This window comes from Rhinolophus sinicus, linkage group LG07, assembly GCF_036562045.2.
Source record: "Rhinolophus sinicus isolate RSC01 linkage group LG07, ASM3656204v1, whole genome shotgun sequence".
Taxonomy (NCBI): domain Eukaryota; kingdom Metazoa; phylum Chordata; class Mammalia; order Chiroptera; family Rhinolophidae; genus Rhinolophus; species Rhinolophus sinicus.
The window spans coordinates 125,987,002-126,007,840 of NC_133757.1; the positions used below are offsets into that span (position 1 = coordinate 125,987,002).

The 20,839-nt window shown below is 41.9% G+C and overlaps 1 protein-coding gene across 2 annotated transcripts in view; it reads right to left on the reverse strand.

The window, feature by feature from the left end:
* The window catches only part of LOC109454140 (bifunctional heparan sulfate N-deacetylase/N-sulfotransferase 3), a 107,298-nt gene that overhangs the window by 18,748 nt on the left and 67,711 nt on the right, over nt 1-20,839 (reverse strand). For both annotated transcript variants that reach the window (XM_019744527.2, XM_019744526.2), the window contains exons 7-9: nt 7,149-7,331; nt 4,423-4,519; nt 349-472 (exon numbers count right to left, since the gene is read on the reverse strand). In XM_019744527.2, coding sequence (XP_019600086.2) covers nt 349-472; nt 4,423-4,519; nt 7,149-7,331 — 404 coding nt within the window. The remainder of the gene's footprint in view (nt 1-348; nt 473-4,422; nt 4,520-7,148; nt 7,332-20,839) is intronic.

Sequence of the window (20,839 nt, forward strand, 5' to 3'; positions counted from 1 at the left end):
TGCAAAGTGCATAAGAAGAGAAAGCTATGAAAATGTTTTCTTAAGAGTAGAGAGGAGTGAAATGCCTGGGTATTCTGGTATTTCTCTGACTCCACATCTGTAATCACCATCAAATATAATTAATGCAAATTGCAATTACATGTGTGCCTCTCGAGGCGACAAGTCCCTTCATGAACTGAGAAAAGTTTGGTGTGAATACTTTCAGTGCTCCTTCATGTAGTCAGTTTCCAAGGCACATAGATCACATTTATTTGTGGCTACAAAGTTATAAGTTCATAAACGTCAGCACTAACTTTATAATGTGCACAGTACATATACTTTTAGATTTAGACTAATAACCCATCTTACCAATCAATCCCCCTGTGGTAGTTATTTCTATTAAAGAACTGTACCTCCTCAAGGGTTTTGGGGCTGGGGGAGTTACTAAGGATGGAAGGGTGCATAGCCAGGAACAGATACAAAGCAGTGGTCCCTGAAAAGACAGCAGAGGTTTCCAGGTTAATGACATGAAAACACAGTTTCCTACTATGAGCATTGCAAAGTCATTACTAAACCAAGTACTGTAATGGTCCAAACAGATACACATATAAGTACTCCTTGAATTAAACTGAAGAGATGACCAGCATTTGAAAAGAAGCAGATTCTAAAACATGGAGCTAGTCTGATGGGAGGAGAGGCCCATGGCCGGGGCTGGGACCGCTGGTTTTTAACTCCCGCCCGACACTGACTTGGGCTGTGACTTTGGCTTTTAGCTTCTTCTTGTCTTGGCTTTATTAGTGGAAAATCGCCCACCTTGCTTATTTCATAGGCTTTCTCTGAAGAGCCTGAAGATGTTTTGACACTAGTAAAGCACTATGTAAATGAAGGATGTCATTATTTAATATAAGATATTATATTACCAGAATCAATGCTTGGGCTCTCCTCTAAAGTTCTTCCTGAGGCCTATGAAAGCTTATTAAATTTAGGCAGAATTTAATCTTTCAACAAGTTTGTTCAAGTTTGAAAGTACTTACATACTTATAAAAAATAATGTCAAAAATTGTTTAATCTGCTAAATTAAAAAAATTGGTGCTCTTTCTTAGTGACATAACTTACAACATTTGCATTTTTTGGAAAGAGGGTGACATATCAGAGGTATCCATATAGGTTTGTAATTAATGGGGAATCAAGGATTTTCTTTTTTAAGTGAACAGTGTCATAAACTGTAAAAGTCGTGTTTCAGAGTCTGAATTCTGAGCTAAGGGGTCAGCTTAGCCTGCTACAAGAGAAAGTAAGGCAATCTGAGTTCAATTTGTGGAAGATTTAACCAGGTACTTGTAACTGTGTTTATAAGCTGATAATATGAAAATATTTCTGGTCTGTGCGCTCAGTATGCCTAAGGGAGAAGTATACCCTCTGGTTTCCCCTTTTGGATTCTGACGTCATGTACTTTATCGCACGGCCTGACCGAGCAAGACTCTCACTCGTATTCCAGGCCAGCAGCCAGCAACACTAATCAGACGTGGCCTCATAACACTTCTTTCACTAGGAGAAACTACTGTTCTAATCTTGCTTAGTGATAATGTCATGTATCAAATTCTGAGTGTTTTTATCTCTGATAAGTTATTTAGTGTTGTACTTAAATCCACCATATTAATACCACAGAAAAACTGTTAAAATAGCTCTGTCAGCAGCAACATTGGCTACAAGCACTGGGAAGAGGCATAGGCAGCGCTGCTGAGGAGACGTGTGTCTGCAATCCCAGGTGACTGCAGCAACGCCGCAGAGTCAGTAGGGTGCTCAGAGGAAACTCCCTTCCAGGACGGACTTGCGACAGCCGTGCTCTGGCTTCAGCATCAGATTCGCTTGCAGGGCTTGGTAAAGTGCAGGCAGCTGGGCCCTTTCCTAGCCTTTCCAATTCAGCCACTTTGAAAATCGCTGACTTAGCAGAAATGTGGAACCAAATCTAAAACTTATTGGGCAAAAAAAGTTTCATTATTTGAAATCTATACTAGAGTAAATCTTTCTAGAGCATGGTCTTTAGAGTCAGGTAAATGGTAGGATCAGGAGTTTTATTTCTAACACTTACCATCTGTGTGAACTTGAACAAAATACACCTAACCTGAGCCTTGGTTTTCTTATCTTTTCAGTGGGGAAGGAAATACCTAGCTATCAGGGTTTTATGGGGGTCAAGTGAGATAGCCTACGTGAAAATACCTGAATAGCTCCATATCTGAATAGTAGTAAGGTGTTTTTTAAAATAACAACTTTATTGATATAAAATTCAGTAATGCATTTAAAAAAATGAAAAGACTAAAATTTTGTGAGGAAAGGAAGTATAGCTATTAACATGTAAAAAAAGAAAACAGATTAATTTCTTTCTTAGATCAACTGAAGGCATTGTTTTTGAATTTTATTTTTAAGATTTGTATTAAATCATGTTGTTTGCTTTTAACAGCATGACCAGCGTTAATAAGACAAACAGAAAAAAAATAGACATGTTCTAATTGTTTGCACAGTCAGTAAAAGGCATAATGTAATTTATCAATTGTCAAAAAATTATGTTGTGGTTTCTGAATTCTATCTTTACGTACATATATTCTTAGGTTTGTGACTATATTGTCGTGTGTGTGTGTGTGTGTGTGTGTGTATGTGTAAAATACATAATCATAGACATACATATTCAGGTGACCATCCATAAAGCTTCAGTTTTTATATTTTTTGTCAGTTTTGACACTAAAAATATTTGAATATCCAGATGACTCTACATCTGTGTAAAATTATTCAGAAAAATACTTCTGACAAAACTAAAGTTAAAAGTGAAGCCATTTCATTTTTATGGAACTGATATTCAAATATATGAAGATATTTTTGTTCATTTGAAAAATCAATTTCACACACTATCTATCTACACAACATGGATGGCTCTCAGAAGCATTATGCTAAGTGAGAGACGTCAAACACAAAGATTACACACTTTATGCTTCCATTTACATGAAATTCTAGAAAAGGCAAAACCACAATGGCAGAAAGTGGCTTCCCGTGGCTGAGGATGGGGGAGGGAGAGCTGACTGCAAAAGGGCAGGGAGGAGCCGTTTAGGGAGACAGGAGTTCTGTGTCTTGACTGTTGTGGTAGTTGCTCAACTGTGTACAATTTCCGAAATTCATCAAACTGTGCATTCAAAATGGGTGAGTTTTATCACATGTAAATTGTATCTCTATAAAACTGGAAAACATTCAATTTCTACAAGAAGGAGATAAAATACTCCTTTCCAAAGGTAAAGGTCATACACAAATTGTAACATAAACATCTGGAAACCCATTTGAGTGGAAGATGACAAGTAATAATTCAGCCATCTAACCATAACATTACAGCGGCTGCATATCTGGCCGCACACAAGGGGAGGCATCCTAGGAGCAGAGCTTCTGAAGCGGAGTTCAGATGCCAGGCGTCAGAGAGATGTGCTCAGTGATGGCAAAGCTATGTGACGCCAGTGGGCATTCGCTGAACAGACTTCAGTATGCACGCTTTTCTAGTCACCTCTTGACTTTAAATGGATAAGGACAAGTGAACTAAATAAGGACAAGAAAAACACTTGTCATATTTATTATTGTTTTCAGATTGATATTTGCAGATGGGACTAAGAGGACATGAATAGACTACATTCTATGCCATTCTATGTACATTACATAGAATTCTCCCAGTTATTTCTAAAGAACCCAGGAGAGGGAATGTATTCCCCTTAGGAAGGGCCCCGAATAGTTTTATCATGCAGGATACAGCATGAATGTGTGGCATTTTAAAGCTTTCCCTGGTCTTCATTTTAACACTGATTCTTACAGAAACAAGTTTTATGGGGAAAAAATTGCATACCAATTTAAAAAAAAGGTGCAAACGATTTCTCCTGGGTATGAATAAAATACCTTTCTTAGCACAAAATTTCGTTTATATCTAGGAATTCCGCTTGTCAAACATGCTTTACACTCTTAGAAAATAGTCATCTCTGCAAGAAATAGTTTAGAAATAAACTATAGCAAGAAGAGCCTATTTTTCTGGAAGGGATTTATTGTAAAGAGTTACAGCTACCTGTGTATGTACATCTCTGATTTTGATGAAACCTGTCAGTCACCTTCTAAACACATGATTAGTTTTGATTTTAGAAGTGTTAATAACAACACATTTCAATTAAGATCTTTGGGGAAAATAACATTTGCCACCAAATTAACTGCTGGATATTCAAACTGTGTGACATGTATTTTCATCCTTTTCACTTTAAAAACACTTTGACAAGCATTTAAGCACATCATCAAGCTAAACAAAGATTATGCCAGAGAACAAAATGTGTTATTCATTCATCAGTATTTATAGGAAGTTTGAGAACTCATGGTTTAGCCATCAGGATGTTACACTGTTTGGTTAGTCATAACATAAAAAGTTCTCACCGGTTTTCTGGGGTCCTATCACCAAGAATTTTGGTAAGCGATCACAGGTTTTTTCTTTAGACCAAATGTCCCTGTGGCGTTTGTCATCACAAGGGTTCTGAATGGGAGAAGAAGAGAGAGATGGCTTTTTTGGTTGTGTATCTGTGGTGTGCGAAGGTTTTCAACTTCTGTCCTTAAAAAGATGTTCCAGGAAAGAAGGCTATTGGCTCTTTCTTTTAAATGAAAGTCTTTACGTGGCATCATGGAAGCTTTCGGGTAACTCTTTTCTGTCCCGAAGTTCAGTGTCTACTGAGAAGGTGGTGCTGGGGGAGACGTTTCACCGATAGACAGCCTTGTAGCACTGAGGGCATATTATTTCTTCTGCTGTTGGCAGTTCTATGCCGTGTGTGTGTGTGTGTGTGTGTGTGTGTGTGTGTGTGTGTACAGTGAGCTTGTTGGCAGAGACTGCTAACCTAAAAAGAGACCCATTTCCAGCGTTCAATAAGTCACTGAAATGTATAAGGTGTTCAGATTTTCATTCTAGGTAACTTTGAGCTTTCCTGCTGTGTTTCAAAGGACTATGGATCTGGCCATAATAATACTGTTCAAAGAGACAGCAGATTTCTTTCAGCTGCCTTCAAATGTCGGCAAATGTGTATCTAAAACTATAACTTTACAGACTCTGATGCTAAAAAAGCACTACATTTCAGCAAAAGGGTAAAACGAGGGTGAATTTCTGCCTTGGGGATTTGCTTTTGGTCTTAGTACTTAAACCAAAGCCACTGTGCAAGGTGTATCTAGACACCTTTCATTTTTACTGCAAAATGCATGGTACGTGAAGAGTTAGCAGTGCTCTTTGATATTATTTCAGGAGTGGGCGAATAGGACAGCATTCGATTTCTACTCAGTTAATACTGTAAGCATGTGTAGTCAATAAACCTTCTGCTTATTTACAAAAAGCACCAGATGTTAACACTAAAGTGAAGGGATTCATTTTGGCTGTTGTTCTGGAAAAAAAAATTGATTTTAAACCTGTCACCTGAAATAATAATGATTTCACTTTAAAAATAAGGTGTGGAACTGAAGGAAAATTGCATGTCTTTCCAGTAGCTGACGTTGGGTGGTGTCTCGTAGTGGTTAAGATAACAATGATGTTTGTTACAGCAACTGCAAGATAGTATACGGTGATAATTCCACATCCACCACCTTTAACCTTCTAGAATGTGTAGTTACGTCGCTTCTTAGCGTTATTTGTGCTCAGGAGGTGCTTAGCTCAAGTTCAAAGCTGAATGAATTGAACAGAGTTTAGAGCTCGTGGCAACAGCAGTGTCGTGCAGGGAGGCCTGCGGGGTCTCTGCTCCCGCTCCCCACAAGAGAACGCAGGATATGGTGAGGCCAAAAAGGAACACCCACGGAGCCATAGGTAGGGGAGTCATACCTCTATATTCTCGCTGGCGGCACTATAGTCTCACTGGAGGCTGGATCCACACTGTCTGCAACCCACCATCCTAACTGCAATCCGCGCTTGCCAGCCCAGCCGCCATCTTCTTGCTAGCCCCCATTTTCTGTTAGCGTAGCCACCGCAGTTATATTAGTGGCCAATGGCTCACTGGTTACAGCTGACGGCCAACTAGCCACAGCATATGGCCATCCAGTCACAGTTGATGACCATTTACTACCTGAGCCAGCACCTGTCTATGTGAGGCCGAGAGCCTGGAAACTGCTTTCTGGGGCTCTGCCCCCACAGCAGTCTGTGAAATTGAATGAGTTCTACTTCTGATGGTGGTTATTGTACCAGCATCTCTGTCGGTTACTCTGGACAGCATTTCAAGCGGGAAGTAAGAGGGCTGCCTCTGGGGCCAGAGGGCCTGGGACTCAGTCCACTCTGCTAGGCTCTAGCTGTGTGGCCCTGACTAAGTGGCCCACTTGCTTCTTCTGCACAGTGGGGACAATAAGTGTGCTACCGCTCAGGGAAGCCGTGAGCAGTAAGTGAGGTAAGAACCCCAGCTGACACACAGGACCATGAAATTATTTGCTGAGAGTGTCCCTTTCCCCAGATCATGGAATGGGCAATTGAAGTTCAAAGCACGTTTCTGCAGTTCTTGAGCACAGGAGGGTGCATGCCTTGAGGTCTGGGTTCTCCCTAGAACAGTTTGAATATGCCATGTTATGTGATATTTTCTCTTGAGAAGCTCAGTGATTTTGCCACTAAACACTTTCCCCACGTCCCGTCATTCCCAGCTGACACTTCTGAAAGCTGCTGGTGTATCCTGTGGTTCAGAAAGCAGGTCTCAGTTTGAACTCTTCTCACCTGTCCCTCTAATGTCCTCTAGTCACTATAGATACGGGCATGTGCTCAGGGAGGACAGCTGGCAACGTGCCCAGCACACACCCTCTTGACCATCTATCTTCTCACCTTTCAGCCAATTGCAATCTGCAAATTGATCCCTCACTCCCGACTGAAAATATTACATCTACTGAACCCCTCACAGAGCTTGCACAATTCCATGATTTCCACTGGGCATAGGAACAGAAATTCACCCGCCATGAAGCAATAACATAAGACTATAATTCAGGAAGAAATAGTTTCTCAAATCTACTAACATTTCCAAAATGCACGTGCTATTTGTTTTGTTTTGTTTTTTTTCCCCCAGATGGCTTTACTTTTCAGATTTGGATTATTTTATAAAACTACAAGATACACTTGTGGGAGTAATTAATTAAACCAAGTGCTGAACCAATCGTACCTGCCAGAGAGGGTCCCTTTGCTCAGGGAACAGCTCGAAGTACTTGTGGGCCAGCTGCGCTGGGGGCAGAGTCTGCAGTCGCAAGTTGGTCCAGCTCTGCACGAAGTTGGCCAGGTTCACAAAGGTGTACGAGCCCAGGCGGTCATTCCCGTAGTTGGACAGGTGGGTCATGAAAATGCTGATCTGAAAAAGGGAAATGAAGCCCAGTGTAAACACAAGTTATTGTAATCCTGGGGCAGAGGCATCACAGCAAGGCTAGTTTTGTCTTAAGTCGTCTTTGCACACGGTTTCAGTTTATGACATGTTTTTGAATTTTGGGCACACCCCAAATACTCCCACGATGATAAGGGATACTGGAGGATGTGTATTAGCAAGACCCGATGAGTACTTTTTTCTGATATTTTAATAATGGAAAATGAGTCCTGCTGCCACACAGACATGTTTGTGCGATTAGATTGATGCTGAGTAACTTATCTAGACGGTCACACGTGACAGCCTTGTGATCTGTGAGCTCTTCATAGCTGGAGGCAGTGGGATCCCAGGAGGGTGGGACTCTGTGATTTCAATCTAGTTAATTTGGCTTGTAATGTACTAGTACTCCCGGTGAAGAGCTAGGCATAATCAATGAATTGGCATCGTCAGCATTAACTGGGTTTGTACTTATTAGAGGCCACACTGAGAAGAAACTAGTGACTGGATTTTTACTAAGATAACTATTAACTATTTTCCGTCAAAAACACCTCTCAAACCCTTTCCCATATTTATTATCAGTATCAAACACCTCCTTTAAGAAAAGTTTTCAGTGCTTGGCTAGGTAGAATCAACTCTTCCTGTGTAGACAGCTGACCTGCATTGTATCCATGCATGAAAAAAAATCACAGCATTTTATTTATAATAAATTTGAATTCTGTGGATTTGATTACACTGGTCTGGAATGAAGAATGTGCAATTTTAAAACTACTGATTTAAGTGAATGCAAATAGTCTTTGTTGATTAGTGTTGACAAATGGAAATAATTCTGCATGAGATTTTAATAGCAAAGAAAACCATTGTGGCATCTATGCTGTTATAAAAAAGATCATAAAAATAATTCATGTGGTAGTAGTACTTTCTTAAAACATATAATGTCATGGGAACAATAGTAATACTGGTTATTACAATCATCATAATGATGAATATAATAGGTTCATTCATTAACAGACTGAAAGACATACTGAAGGAAATTTATTGAGGTAAAGTGGCAGAATTGAGAGAAAGGTTATATTAAGATTTGACATAATGAACGAGAAAGAAAATGTAATTACAACTATGAATAAGAAGAAACAGTGATATCTTATATTCTAAAGAACAAATCCTGCAGGCTTTCACATGAAAAGCTTCAACTGTGATTAAGAATATCTAATTACGTTTCTGTTCACTCTGCCTGAACATATATTAAATCTTAGAACTTCACAAACAAAGTACTTCAAGGGTGATTTTAACAGCTACCAGCAGACTTACGCAGTCAAGAAAATATTAAGACTTTCACTATCTTGGGTATTTCTGAAAAAATGCGACTTAAAATTTAACCTTCTGGTTTATTTTTATATTAGCTTTATTTCTGTGATTCTCCCCCCTCCTTACTGCCTCCAAAACTTATTAAAACAGCAGGCTATTCAGAGATTTAAGAAAATTATACTTTAATTTGGAAGTTCTTTTCCAATGTCTTCTAGAGGCAGTCTTTTGTCATTTGTTTTATATGACACATTTTTCAATGTAGTTCAAAAATAATAGCGAAATGATACTTCAAATTGCTTTTCTATTAAAAAAAATGAACACAATGTAAATATATATATAAACCTGGTTAAACACTAGTTCATATTTCTTGCTTTATTTTAATGAAATGTTTATCAATAAATCTATATGTCTGTATGTCACTTGAATAGTATGTGCATTGGACAGAAAATGGGGATCTTCACAATACCGTGTGACTTTGTGATACTAGGGCATTTGACCTCCCTTTGGATTTACTTCTTAACATCGGAAAGCATTTTGTGTTGTGGTGACATTTAAAGCAGAGTGTCACTGTTGTACTTGTATGAGTATGGAAAGTAAAAACTGCACCCCAGAGTGAGTTAGCTGGTTAGTGACGCGGTTTGGCTGGATCGGAACCAGATTGGCAGGAGCTAAGGTCGTGCTTAGAAGGTGCTGCACTGAATCCTGTAAAAGAAAAGCTCCGCAGCCTCCATCCACGGACCTTCCCAGGTTTTCAGTTCTCTCTGTGTATCTGCTTGACTGCAATGCAGAGAGCACCACAAGCAAAGGGGTGGGTTCCTAATGCATGTCACCGCGACACTGTAAGCCTGACGCTGGTTTTGTGCTGCTAACGAAATCCAGGGCCATGAAGGGAGTGGCGTCGGCCAGGACATAAAACACTGCACCTTCTTTTTCAACTTTTTTTTTCGGTGAATCACAATATTCTCTCTGTACATGGAATATTTTATATCTTTGCTGAACATGTGCTCTCTCCAAGTTTCCTTTATTATACTTTAGTTAGGAACATATGCTCATCAACCAACAGGACTGGTGGGAACAGACACATAATGAGAATGCTTAAGTCAAAAAATTGCTTCATTTCCAGACAGTGTTTCTTCCTTACTCCTGTTCCGGCCGGTGGTATCGATAATGCCACTTTATTTCTGGTAATTCCTCACCTGCCAACAATGTCTGCATGGAATATAAAGATGCAAGGAAGAAGCTTGAAAAGGTTACCAGTGCAGGGAAAGCAGATATTAGTCTTTGCCTAAAGAGGAAGTGTTTGTAATCTAAGAGTGTTTCAGAATTGAGGGGTTTTTATTTGTTGTTGTTGATTTTTTTTAAAAAGGATGGAGTGTATCAAAATAAATTATCTGTATTATATATGCAGAATCCAATGAGAAGGAAAATGTCAAAAGAAGTTACAGCTGCATTCCTACAACAGTTTTTGCTATAAGTAATTACACTATGAGTAATTAGTTATTACCCCAAAAAACTAATTGGCTGCTTAAAACTCAAATCACTGGAAATTCTGCCAAAGGCGTAAAGTTTATCTGATTAACAGATGAAAAATATTCTTCTGAGCCTCGCTGATACAGATATTTATAACACGATACTTATCTATGAAGTTTTTCTGTAACAGACAAAAGGTAAATGCCAAATGTCATATGCACTGGTATATATGAGAAAGGAAACAGGTGTTACCCCTAAAAATGACGTCTGTGGCTAAGACAAAGCTATGGGAGCTGTACCTCCCCTTTCCAGCCTCAGCCAGGTGACTCTAGGAGATTCAGGTATCGGGGAGGAAGGTGGGTCAGCCAAGAAGAGTGAGGAGCAGAACCCAGGGCTGGTGCGAAAGCAGCGGGTCGGGCAGGGGAGAGGAGCGAGGGGCGGGAAAGCCTGCCTCACGCATGTTTACCATGAACAGCACCATGTGTGACCGTGCCGCTCCATTCAGACCCACCACCTGTTGTCAGAATCCGTTTGACTTCAGTGTTGGGCAGAGGCATTGAATGTTGTCTTCAAACCGAATGCGCCTCCTGGTGTTTTTCACCCCATCTCTAAGGCTGAAACTGACTGATGCTGTTTTTCTACCCGGCTCGTGCCTTAATCATCATTTAAGAACCTCAAAGGAAAGGTCAGCTCGGAATGATTTAGCAGAGGGCTCTTAACCTTCCAGGTTTGGGACCTGACAGGCTTTCCAGGAAAGCTGGAAGGGGGAATCGCTTGCCCTCTATTAGGGACAGGTTTCAAAGGTACAGGGATGAGGGCGGTGTCATTTAAAGCAATTTAGCTTGGTGCATCTGTCTTTATATAACTTGTGCCTCTCAGGTTTTCTGGCTGTGCGTTCAGATCTGCAAGTTCAGCCCTTTCATTACAAGCTCATGATTGATGATCCATTACCATCTCTGTTAGGTGCCAGGAGAAGTCATTCTGCTGGTTTAATGCGTCGCCATTCTTTTAGCTGCTGGGCAGATGTGCACACGCCACAAGGGTGTCTCCAGCTCTCAGACCCCCGGTTTTCAGAGAACCCTGCATCGTGAGCCCCGGCAGCTGGCGGTTCTGATACCACCTCCTTCTTACTGTGAAAGGCGTGGTGCAGTGAGTTACACCCCAGACAGCAGCGGCTGTTATTCTGTGAGACACACAGAGCCACAGGAGAATGAACGCAGCCACAGCGTATGCTGGACTTAAAAGGGATTAAGCGAGAGGAACCTATGTAAGCAGCAGTGAAGCGCAGAAGCCGTACTCATTTTTCCTAGCAGACACCATTTTAGTTTTAAAGCACCGTCTCCACAGCACAAGGAAGGTGCATAGAGAAATGAAATTAAACCTCCCTTTCAGTGCTTAATTTAACCAAAAAACCTGCCACTTTCAAAAAATTGTCCAAGGAAATGGACCAGCATGAAACTCTGATTTTGGCTCCTGTGAATGAATTATATTTTGTTAATTAAAAAGATCAGATTCATCATCTGGGGTTATAATTAGTTGTATTTGCTCATAAAGCTGAATTCACCCTGAGGGGGAAAGTCAACATAACCAAACAAGTATATTTATTTTGTGAATAATAATAATAAGAAGAATTAAAAAAAGTTAGGTTTTCAAAAACTAGTGGCTAATTGTTGTCAAGTTTCTAAATATTCAAAACCATTTAAAAATGCATTTATTATTTTAAAACAGCCCTCTCGTACAGTGATTTGTAAAATGTTGAAAGATTCTGGGAGGCTCAGTTTTGCATAGAGGTTTATGTGGCAAGCTCTTTACGTAAAGGCCTGAAGGGCAAGAAAGAACAGTGGTGACAAGTGGACACTCACTGGAGTGACCAGCGTCACTTGTGTCGCACCTTCAGCGAGAGGAAATGTACTGGGCTTGAGTGGGCCCGCGGCCGCTCTCCCTGGGCTGTCTCCGTCCTCGGTCCCCATTTTTTTGTTTGTTTGTTTGTTTTGTTTTCATTTTTCATACTGAACTTAAACCCATTTCTAAGACCTCCATTGAAGACCTGCATTACTGATGCAGTTCACAATGATTGTTTTTCTCTTTCCAAACTGCAAATTGGTCGTGCGTCATTCAACCCCAAATTACGTATTATTTTGTTCATTCTCCATTTTTCCAGATGTTCATTTCATATCTCGTCAAGTAAAATTGTAAATTTTTAAGGGAAGGGGTCATGGATTATAAAGCTTTCTAGTTCTGTCTAGTTCTTTCCACTGGGTATCTCATATCAGGGGCTTAATACGTATTCCTTAAAGTAAGCTTTCTCAGCCACTTCCTCGAGAGACTCCACCCTAGAGAAAATGATCTGCCTGCTCATTCTCACACGAAGGGTACGTGGCTGGTACCACTGTCCACGCACAGGCGAGGAGTGAGCTCATCAGAAGCCGTGGGACCCTCCGTGCTTCACGGCCTCATGATCCCAGCCCACAAAGGATGGGTCGTGAGCCGAGCATCATCCACACCGGAAGGAAAGGTTAGGCAATAACTGACCTTTGCCACGACCATATCTTATCATAATAATGTGCAGCTCTCCATCTGGGCATAATGCTACTGATGCTTTATATAAGGAATTATGCAACATAAGGAGAAATACTTAAAAGAGTTTGTAATGTTAAATGTACAGAAGGAGTATGACAAAACATGTAGGGGATAGTTTTTTTCCCCCAAAAAAACTTCAATAATGGCACCTGGAGTGATTAGATAGAAGTGGCACTATTTCAGAGGTGTACCATAAAACATTGCCAAAGGTTTTCACCTTTTACATGACACACTTCTTACTAGAGCTTCTAAAGCATAACGAACGACACACTTTGACTAGGGGCAGGAATGTGCAGATTTCCGTTTCCCGCCTCACTTGGGGGTGAGAATGTGCAGTTTGTGGCCCACACTGGTGGAGGGAAGCACGGACCAGGTAGGCAGGCTCTGATCCCTGAGATGCAGTCACAGAGAAAGGCACAGGGACCATCGTAGGCATGGAAAAACCATTCCGCACTGACAGAGCACATGCATGGGAGTCTCTTCCCACAGGCTTTCCAGCTCTCTGTGGACATGCTGTATGAATGGTTGTCAGGCTCCCTTCACACACAGGTCCAGGCTGAGAAGGGCGTTTAGTGAGTCTGTATGTCTTCAGCCACTGGCAGAGGAAGCCACGCGCTCAGAGAGTTGTCAGTTGCCGCCGGGATGTGGCTGAGCTGCCCCCACATGAAGGATGCCCGTAGCTCCTGCCTCCCATGTGCAGGGTCAGAGCGGGCAGGTACCATTTCTAGCCAGGAGGACCGTTCCAGTCCTTCTGCGATAGATAGAGGGAGAAAGGAGTCTACCCCAAAGCTTTGTCTAGCAAAGAAGAGAACACAGAAGAGACAGCCACTTTTAAACCAGAGAAGGCAGTAGATGAGGACAGTAGTTGGTGGTGGGTGACTGATAATCACTCACGGACGATAGTAATATGATACTGAAGAAAAGAATGGAAGTAAGTGAAACTGAGCGTAAGAGGAGCCACAGTTACTGAAAGATGAACCCTGAGTGAAAACTAAGCAAGATAAATAAAAGTGGGAAAAAGAGGAAATCAGAAGTGAAAATTCATGGTTAAAGGGAGTCTAGTTGGTGATACTGGCATACACAGGATAGTAATGAAAAAGGCAGATAGATTCGAAAGTCTTGGAAAGTCTCGGGAAGTCTTCGAGTCCTCTCTGTGCCTCCAGGAAATGATACCACGTCTGAACGTGGGAACACTGAATTGATGACGTGAGGTCTGGGAGATGTGGGGTTTACAAAGGCAGCGTGGTGCTCTGGGGACTGTGACGAGTGATGAAGGGTCTGGTCGTGGATTTCAGCTGTTCATCTCATAGAGTCACGGAACAGTGTGAAAGGAAGAGGTGGCTTTTAGCACAGAAGAAATGACAAAGTTATAGGCGACAATGAGGAAGCAAGTAGGAAGGCAGTCAGAGGAAGGGATTCTTCCGCAGGCCGCCCGCGGGGCCCACGGACACCTGCCCCCGGCTGAGCGGCTCTGGAGAGAATTCTTTCCAGGCCCAGGAGTCAACAAGAAGTGAAAAACCAGGATGGCGGCGGGGCCAGCCGTGCACGCTGCCTTGAGTCTTCCTGAGTGGGAAGTGGGAGTGGGGGCGCTTTGCACAAATGACATCCGATGGACACGTTTGACTTAGCAGTGAGCTCTCGAAATAGTCCACCTCCTTCCACGTGGAAACCAGTGCTCTGGAGTGTGCTGAGCAGCCCCCGCCGGCGCTCCGTCCTCTCTATGCCTCAAGGAAACAATGATATCATGTCTGAACGATGCCTCGTGCACCGGCCAGCCAGCCGTTCAGAATCACAAGCACGTATTTTTAAAGTCTGAACAGAGTGGTCATCCCTGCCCATATAGTTCATGAGATCCGCTTTCTCTTGTAAATATAAGTAGAGCTCATTTGCAAAGTAACAGTAGGATTTGCTGTGCAGACAGATGCTTTTTATATTCATAAAGCCAGCGTTCCTTTGTTTTGTCCTTGTGACGCTCTGGGAAGCTGGAAACTGATACGATTTTTCATATCTAGTTTAGTTTAACATATGGCAAAGACCTCTCTGAGACTATCTCCAAATTTTGCAGTTCACAGTTTCCAGCCTCCACAGGAAACGGAGCTGTGCTTCTGACGCAGCCCCGTTTCATGGGAGACCGCAGAGAACAGCCTAAAGTTAAACCACAAAAGTCGTGCTTATACAAAGCTTGGCACGCAGTTTAAACCACAGTAGCACAGAAAGTGTCAGTGGATGCTTCAATTCCATTTCTAAGTTCTTCTAGCAAAACACTTCAAGGCAAACCCATAACCAAGTAGCTGTGAAGTCTATTCTTGAGCTTTTGGTTAGACAGAGATAATGCAGAAAACAAGTTCTGGACCTGGCTATGGACTATTCTGAGGGGCCTCAGGTTAGCAGTCACCTGTGTTTGCACGCTCTTACTAGATTCTGAAGTATAACAGAAACAAAACAGACACACACCTCGTCCTTGCAGACCCATTGGAGGAGGGAGCTAGGGTGAGCTGTGCAGGATACTTGGTAGGTGTTACCGGCCCGCTGTGTTCCAGTAGGTGGATAGGGCTGCCGTCTGGTCCTGAAAGCGCTCCATCACCCACCGCTATGCTTTTCCAGCTTTGGGCCTTTTCTTAGGAGTTTCCTTTTTGTGGTGTGTGTGGGGGTGGGGGCTACTCCTGTGTCAGCTTCCTTTCTCTCACGGCCCAATGTCTGTGCATAATGTCCCGTAGGATAAGAAGCCAGACAAAGACGTGTGGCTTAATTCTGATGCAAACCGAGGCTGCTCAAGGCCATGAGCGTGGAGCAGGAATCACCTCAGAAAAGCACAGTGACAGGGAAAATGAGGGCCTCTTTCTCACTGCGTCTCCCTCTGGTCAGTTACGGACTTACTTTGAACCTCAGTTTCCTCACCTGCAAACGCTTCATAGAATTGCTGGCGAGGTCACAGAAGAGCATATAGCGAGCCTCCCAGAGTTGGGGCTAGAATTACACACGGTCATGTATGAAAGGCACGTAGCAGGTTGCAAGTACAGAAGGGGTGCCCTTTGTCCCCTCCCTGCCCCTCTCCAACGGCCTCTCTTGCTTATTTCCCTGTTCTTGCTACAGTCCATACAGTTGTTACCAGGGGAAAGTGGAATTACAGATAACTGAAATATTATTAGTGCTTTACCTCTCATCCTGTGTTAATATTTTGATATTCGAAGAAAAATAAACTTTAGATATTCAAAAAGTATTGTTGAACTGAATCCCTTAATATAATACTTTGTCTCAAAATAATTTGCATAAATATTAATTTATAATTACACTTGTTTGATCAGTCTTGGTTAATAAGGACTCTTGCGTTAGCATTTTAAAAATCAGTGCTTTACGCCTCTTGTTAAAAAAAGCGATGGAAACTAATCAAAGAAAAATTGTAAAATATAGAAAAGCAGAAAGAATAAAAAATACTCAGTTCTCAATATCCAAAGATGCATTTCTTTTTAGTATTTTTATGTATAGTTTTTTTAAACAAAATATTGATACATTATATATTAGGTTAGACTGGTGCAAAAGTAATTGCAGCTTAAAAGGTTAAAAACAATTGCAAAACCCGCAATTACTTTTGCACCAGCCTAATATTTTGTATCTTATTTATATATAATGTATCTTTTACTTCTCATGCTTTTGCCAAATTATTCATAGACATAAATTTTAAAATGTGCAAAATAATCTAAGTGGAAGTAATTTATTTAAACATATCCCTTCAGTTGGCTATCGTTTGGTTCCATTTTCTTCCTTACCACAATTAGTACTTTCTCTGTATTTAGTACTCTTTCCTTAGGATGGATTCCCGGAAATGGAATTGTAGTATTAAAGAGCATGAGGATTGGTTGAGGCTTTTGCCAAGTTGGAACATGGCAATCTCAGAATCACGAATTTACACAGAGGACACTTAGCCAAGCCTCCCCAGATCTGACTGTCCTGGCCCCTCCAGGTGACTCGTGTTTCACTGGGGCTAGACTCTCACCTGCCCTCTGCCCGCTCACTGGGGCGGTGAGCACTCAGGTGGCCTGGTAATACTTGTGAACCTTGATGTCCAGTGTCTGTTAAATACCTAGTTTCTCATCAGAGGGACCTGTGCTGCTGTCATTACCATGTCACCAGAATGTTGACGTATAAAGCACGTGGGCACACAGAGTCGCCTGCAGGGGACTCAGGTGAGCACGCCCTTCCTTTGTCCTCCCAGCACCTGTGCCACTTACTGCCCACACGTGGCTGTGGGCTCCTGACACACCGAATGCACCAACAAGCCCTCCTTGACACAGCCTTCACTGGGGTGGAAGCGAAGATGTGGCAAACCCACTCGTCTTGGAAACCAATACCTCCTCTGAAGGTCATGTGATACCAAGGTCAAGGCAGTATCACGTGACCTTCAGAGAGAGCCTCAGTTCCACTGAGACCCAAGATGGAAACACCAGGAGCAAATAAGCAAATGCAGATACGGCTTGTGTGAGTGAGGGCCTCCATCCCAGACAGGAAACCACTCATGTCGGCCGCCGTGCTCTTGGGACTCAGGTAAATGACATCCCACAGAGCACAGCATCAGCTAAAGGCAGCCAGGCCAGGAAGCCAGTGGGAAATCTCAGAAGAACCTGCTGGTTATTCCAGGGCCTGCTGTGGCCATCTCAGCCTCAAATGCAATACAGCGCAGTACACCCTGGCGGGGAGACTGAAACTGAGCTCAGGCCTCCTGAAGGGGCCCCAAACTGGGGAATCCTTCTGGACTAGTCCTCACAGGCCCCCATTTTCCTTTCCTCCCCTGAATCTTCAGGTCTTTTGAGGGGCCCTGAGAAATGCTCTGGCTTTGACTGAGTTCTCCTAGGGCTGAAGTTCCTACAACTAAGAAAGGAGTGAGCTGGCAGGGGACCAAGGTTTCATGCGGAAACAGAAAGTCTGAGATGTGTGTGAGGTCTGACAATTAAGTTCTTGAACTCATCGTAGAAAAAGTGCTACACACCTCATTGCTGAATATCACTACGGTCACCTTCGAAGTCCTCCCCTTGGGAAGCTATGCACTGACACCAGTACCTAGTCCACCCTTCAAAGGCATTTTGGAACTCTTTTTCTGAAATGGCCATTAGAGCTGCCGTCGTATTACCCTTGATGTCCTGAATGTCATCTAAATGTCTTCCATTCAATATTTCCTTTGTCTTCGGGTAAAGAAAGAAGTCATTGGGGGCCAGATCAGGTGAGTAGGGAGGGTGTTCCAATACAGTTATTTGTTTACTGGCTATAAACTCCCTTTGCTTTTGTTCATCGGTGAGCTCCTTTGGGACCATTTTTGCAGACATCTTTCTCATGCCAAGATTTTCACTTAAGATTTTCCTAACTGTTTCTCAATCGATCTTTACTTGTCTGCTATGCTTCTCACAGTCAGCCGATGATTTTGACGCACAATTCAATGAATTTTTGCAGTGTTTTCATTAGTTCTGCTCATTACTGGCATTCTCTCCCCTCAGAAAAATGTTTCATCCATTTGTATACTGCCGTTTTCTTTATGGCATTATCCCCATGAATCGTCCCTGATTTCACTTCCATTCTTGACAAGTTTAACAAAATATTTAATGTTTGTTCATTGCTCTAATTCAAGTTCAGACATTCTCGCGACGACACACAGAAACACGCAACAATAACAATAAATGCCACTCGGCAAGACACCGCCACACGTGGACATGAGCACAGCTGTGAGGCATTGGTATACCCAGGTTATGAAACCTTCCCGAGCTGTTTGTACAGTGCTGCCAATGTGAGCGCATGGTGGCAAGTTCGCGAACTTAATTATCAGACCTCGTACACAAAGATTTACACATAAGATGTTCAAGAGGCATCGTTTCAAATAGGAGATTGTAAACAACCTGCTGCTTCTAAAACATGCCAAGCAAACTCACGGGCTGCTCCCTCTGCATGGAGGTGACATCTGGGAGCTGAGGTTGGGATCACACAGGGTCTGTAAGTCATGTAAGGAGCTGGCTTCTACTCTGCAGGGGACCTTTGGAGGGTGTGAGCAGAGAAATAATGGAATCTGACATATTGTATTTGAGAAACATAATTATAAATCTATTGAAAGCAAAGTCACGACAGTGGACATCTGTATGCATCCATTAACTGTTCTCTACTTGCTTACATTTCACTATATTGGCTTCATGTTATCTTTTTCAACATACATCTCCTTTTGCTAAATCATTTGCAAATAGGTTGCATATATCAAGGCAAAGGTGGTGGATAGAAATTTGGTGGTCTGCAGCTTAGTCTCCAGGAATTAAGGTGGTGCATAATTGTTTTTTAAATATGACATTGTTTTTTGAGAAAAATCTAGGCATTTGTTTTATAGTATATTCCAATATTTGGATTTGTGAGACTGTTTCTTCTTGATTAGATTCATGTATAAAACGTGTTATCAAGAATACAAAAGGGTATATTATAAATTATTATTATTATTTTTTTTTACTGTGGTAAACAATATGTTACTTGGAATCTACCACCTAGCAAATGTTTACTGTACAGCAGGTCTCTAAATAAAACTTTTTCAGTTTGCGTGGCGAGAACTCTGTGACCATTGAAGAGCAACCCCCACTTCCCCTCTCCCCAGCCCCTCACGACCATCATTCTACTTTGTTTCTATCAGTTTGAACATTTTAGATCCTCAAGCAAGCAGAGTCATACGCTATTTGTCCTTTTGTGACCAGCTAATGTCACTCGGAATGATGTTTTTAAGGTTCATCCATGTTGTAGCGTGTGACAGGGTTGCCTTCCTTTTTAAGGCTGATTATTCCTAGTGTACAAGTGTGTCTACATGTTTCCCTGAAAACAAGACCCAGCCGGACCATCAGCTCTAATGCGTCTTTTGGAGCAAGAATTCATATAAGACCCGGTCTTTATTATATTACATTACATTATATTATATGACCTGGTTTTATATTATAGTAACATAAGACCGGGTCTTATACTAATTTTTGCTCCAAAAGACGCACAGACCTTCAAGCATGAACGAGATGACGGGTCCTGTGCAGGGAGCTGCACATTGTCCTGTACGGGTGGAGTGAAAGGTGCACATGTGAGATTGTTGAGAGACCATAAAGGCGGGTAAGAGCCAGTTTGTTTGTTTTTTCCCAAGTGAAGGAGGTTTCTTTTTCTCCTGAATGCTATGGGAAACTAGCAAAGGATTAAATAAAGAATAATATAGTATTCATTCCTTTAACTTAATATCTATTTTCTTAAGTTTCTTAATATCCATTTCAGTGACTCAAGAGTTTATCATAGTCCTAGTTTTCTTAACTGCAGAAATAAAAAAATATGTAGTCATGCTTTCTCGTGTTCTTCTTACTCTCACATTGGCAAGTGGTTATATAACACTACCGTTACCACGCAGCACGTCGCTGATAGAAAAACAGGGCTGGTATGGAGGGTGGCAGATGCATGAGCTAAAACGTTTGGCTTTACCACTTGAAAAGTCAGATCGATTTATAAGTAACATCAGTAAGATTTATTGTTTTAAGATATAAACTGCATAATTTGTTATTCATAGCTCTTTAGAAGTACATTGCACATTCTCCCTTAGCTATGACTCCTGGTTATAGCTTTTTTCCCCAAAGCACGTTTTTTTGTTTTTTGTTTTTCACCCAGTGTGGAGATAGGGGGCTTTTTGTAGATAATGGCCAGACACTTAAACTGTTCACACTTTTTCCTGGCACTGGGTAACAGTCACGCTGAGAGGTGGTGCGTCACACAGGCCGGTTCACCTGGCCTGCAGAAGCTGCATGTAGGAGCGACAGAAGCACTGGACTCGAGTTAGGGAGGTGGAGGGTGGGGTGGGGGGAGCTTCTCTACAGGTCACGGCAGAAGTGATCCCAACCCTAAAATTAGGTGATTAAATAGGTTAATTCTGTGGTCCTTTCCAGCTTTCCTTGTCCATTGTTCCATGTCAGGCTAATTCATGATTTGTGAAAACCTGCCAAACACTGAAGGCCACTTAAAAATGTCCTGGATCCTGAATTTCATGTACTTGGAAGCAGAGAATCTGCTACAAGGTAGTTTTATTAAAACCAGGCTTATTACTGTTCCCATTTGGATATGCCTTAAGTCAAGTGATGCCCCTGAAACAAAGCCGTTCATGCATT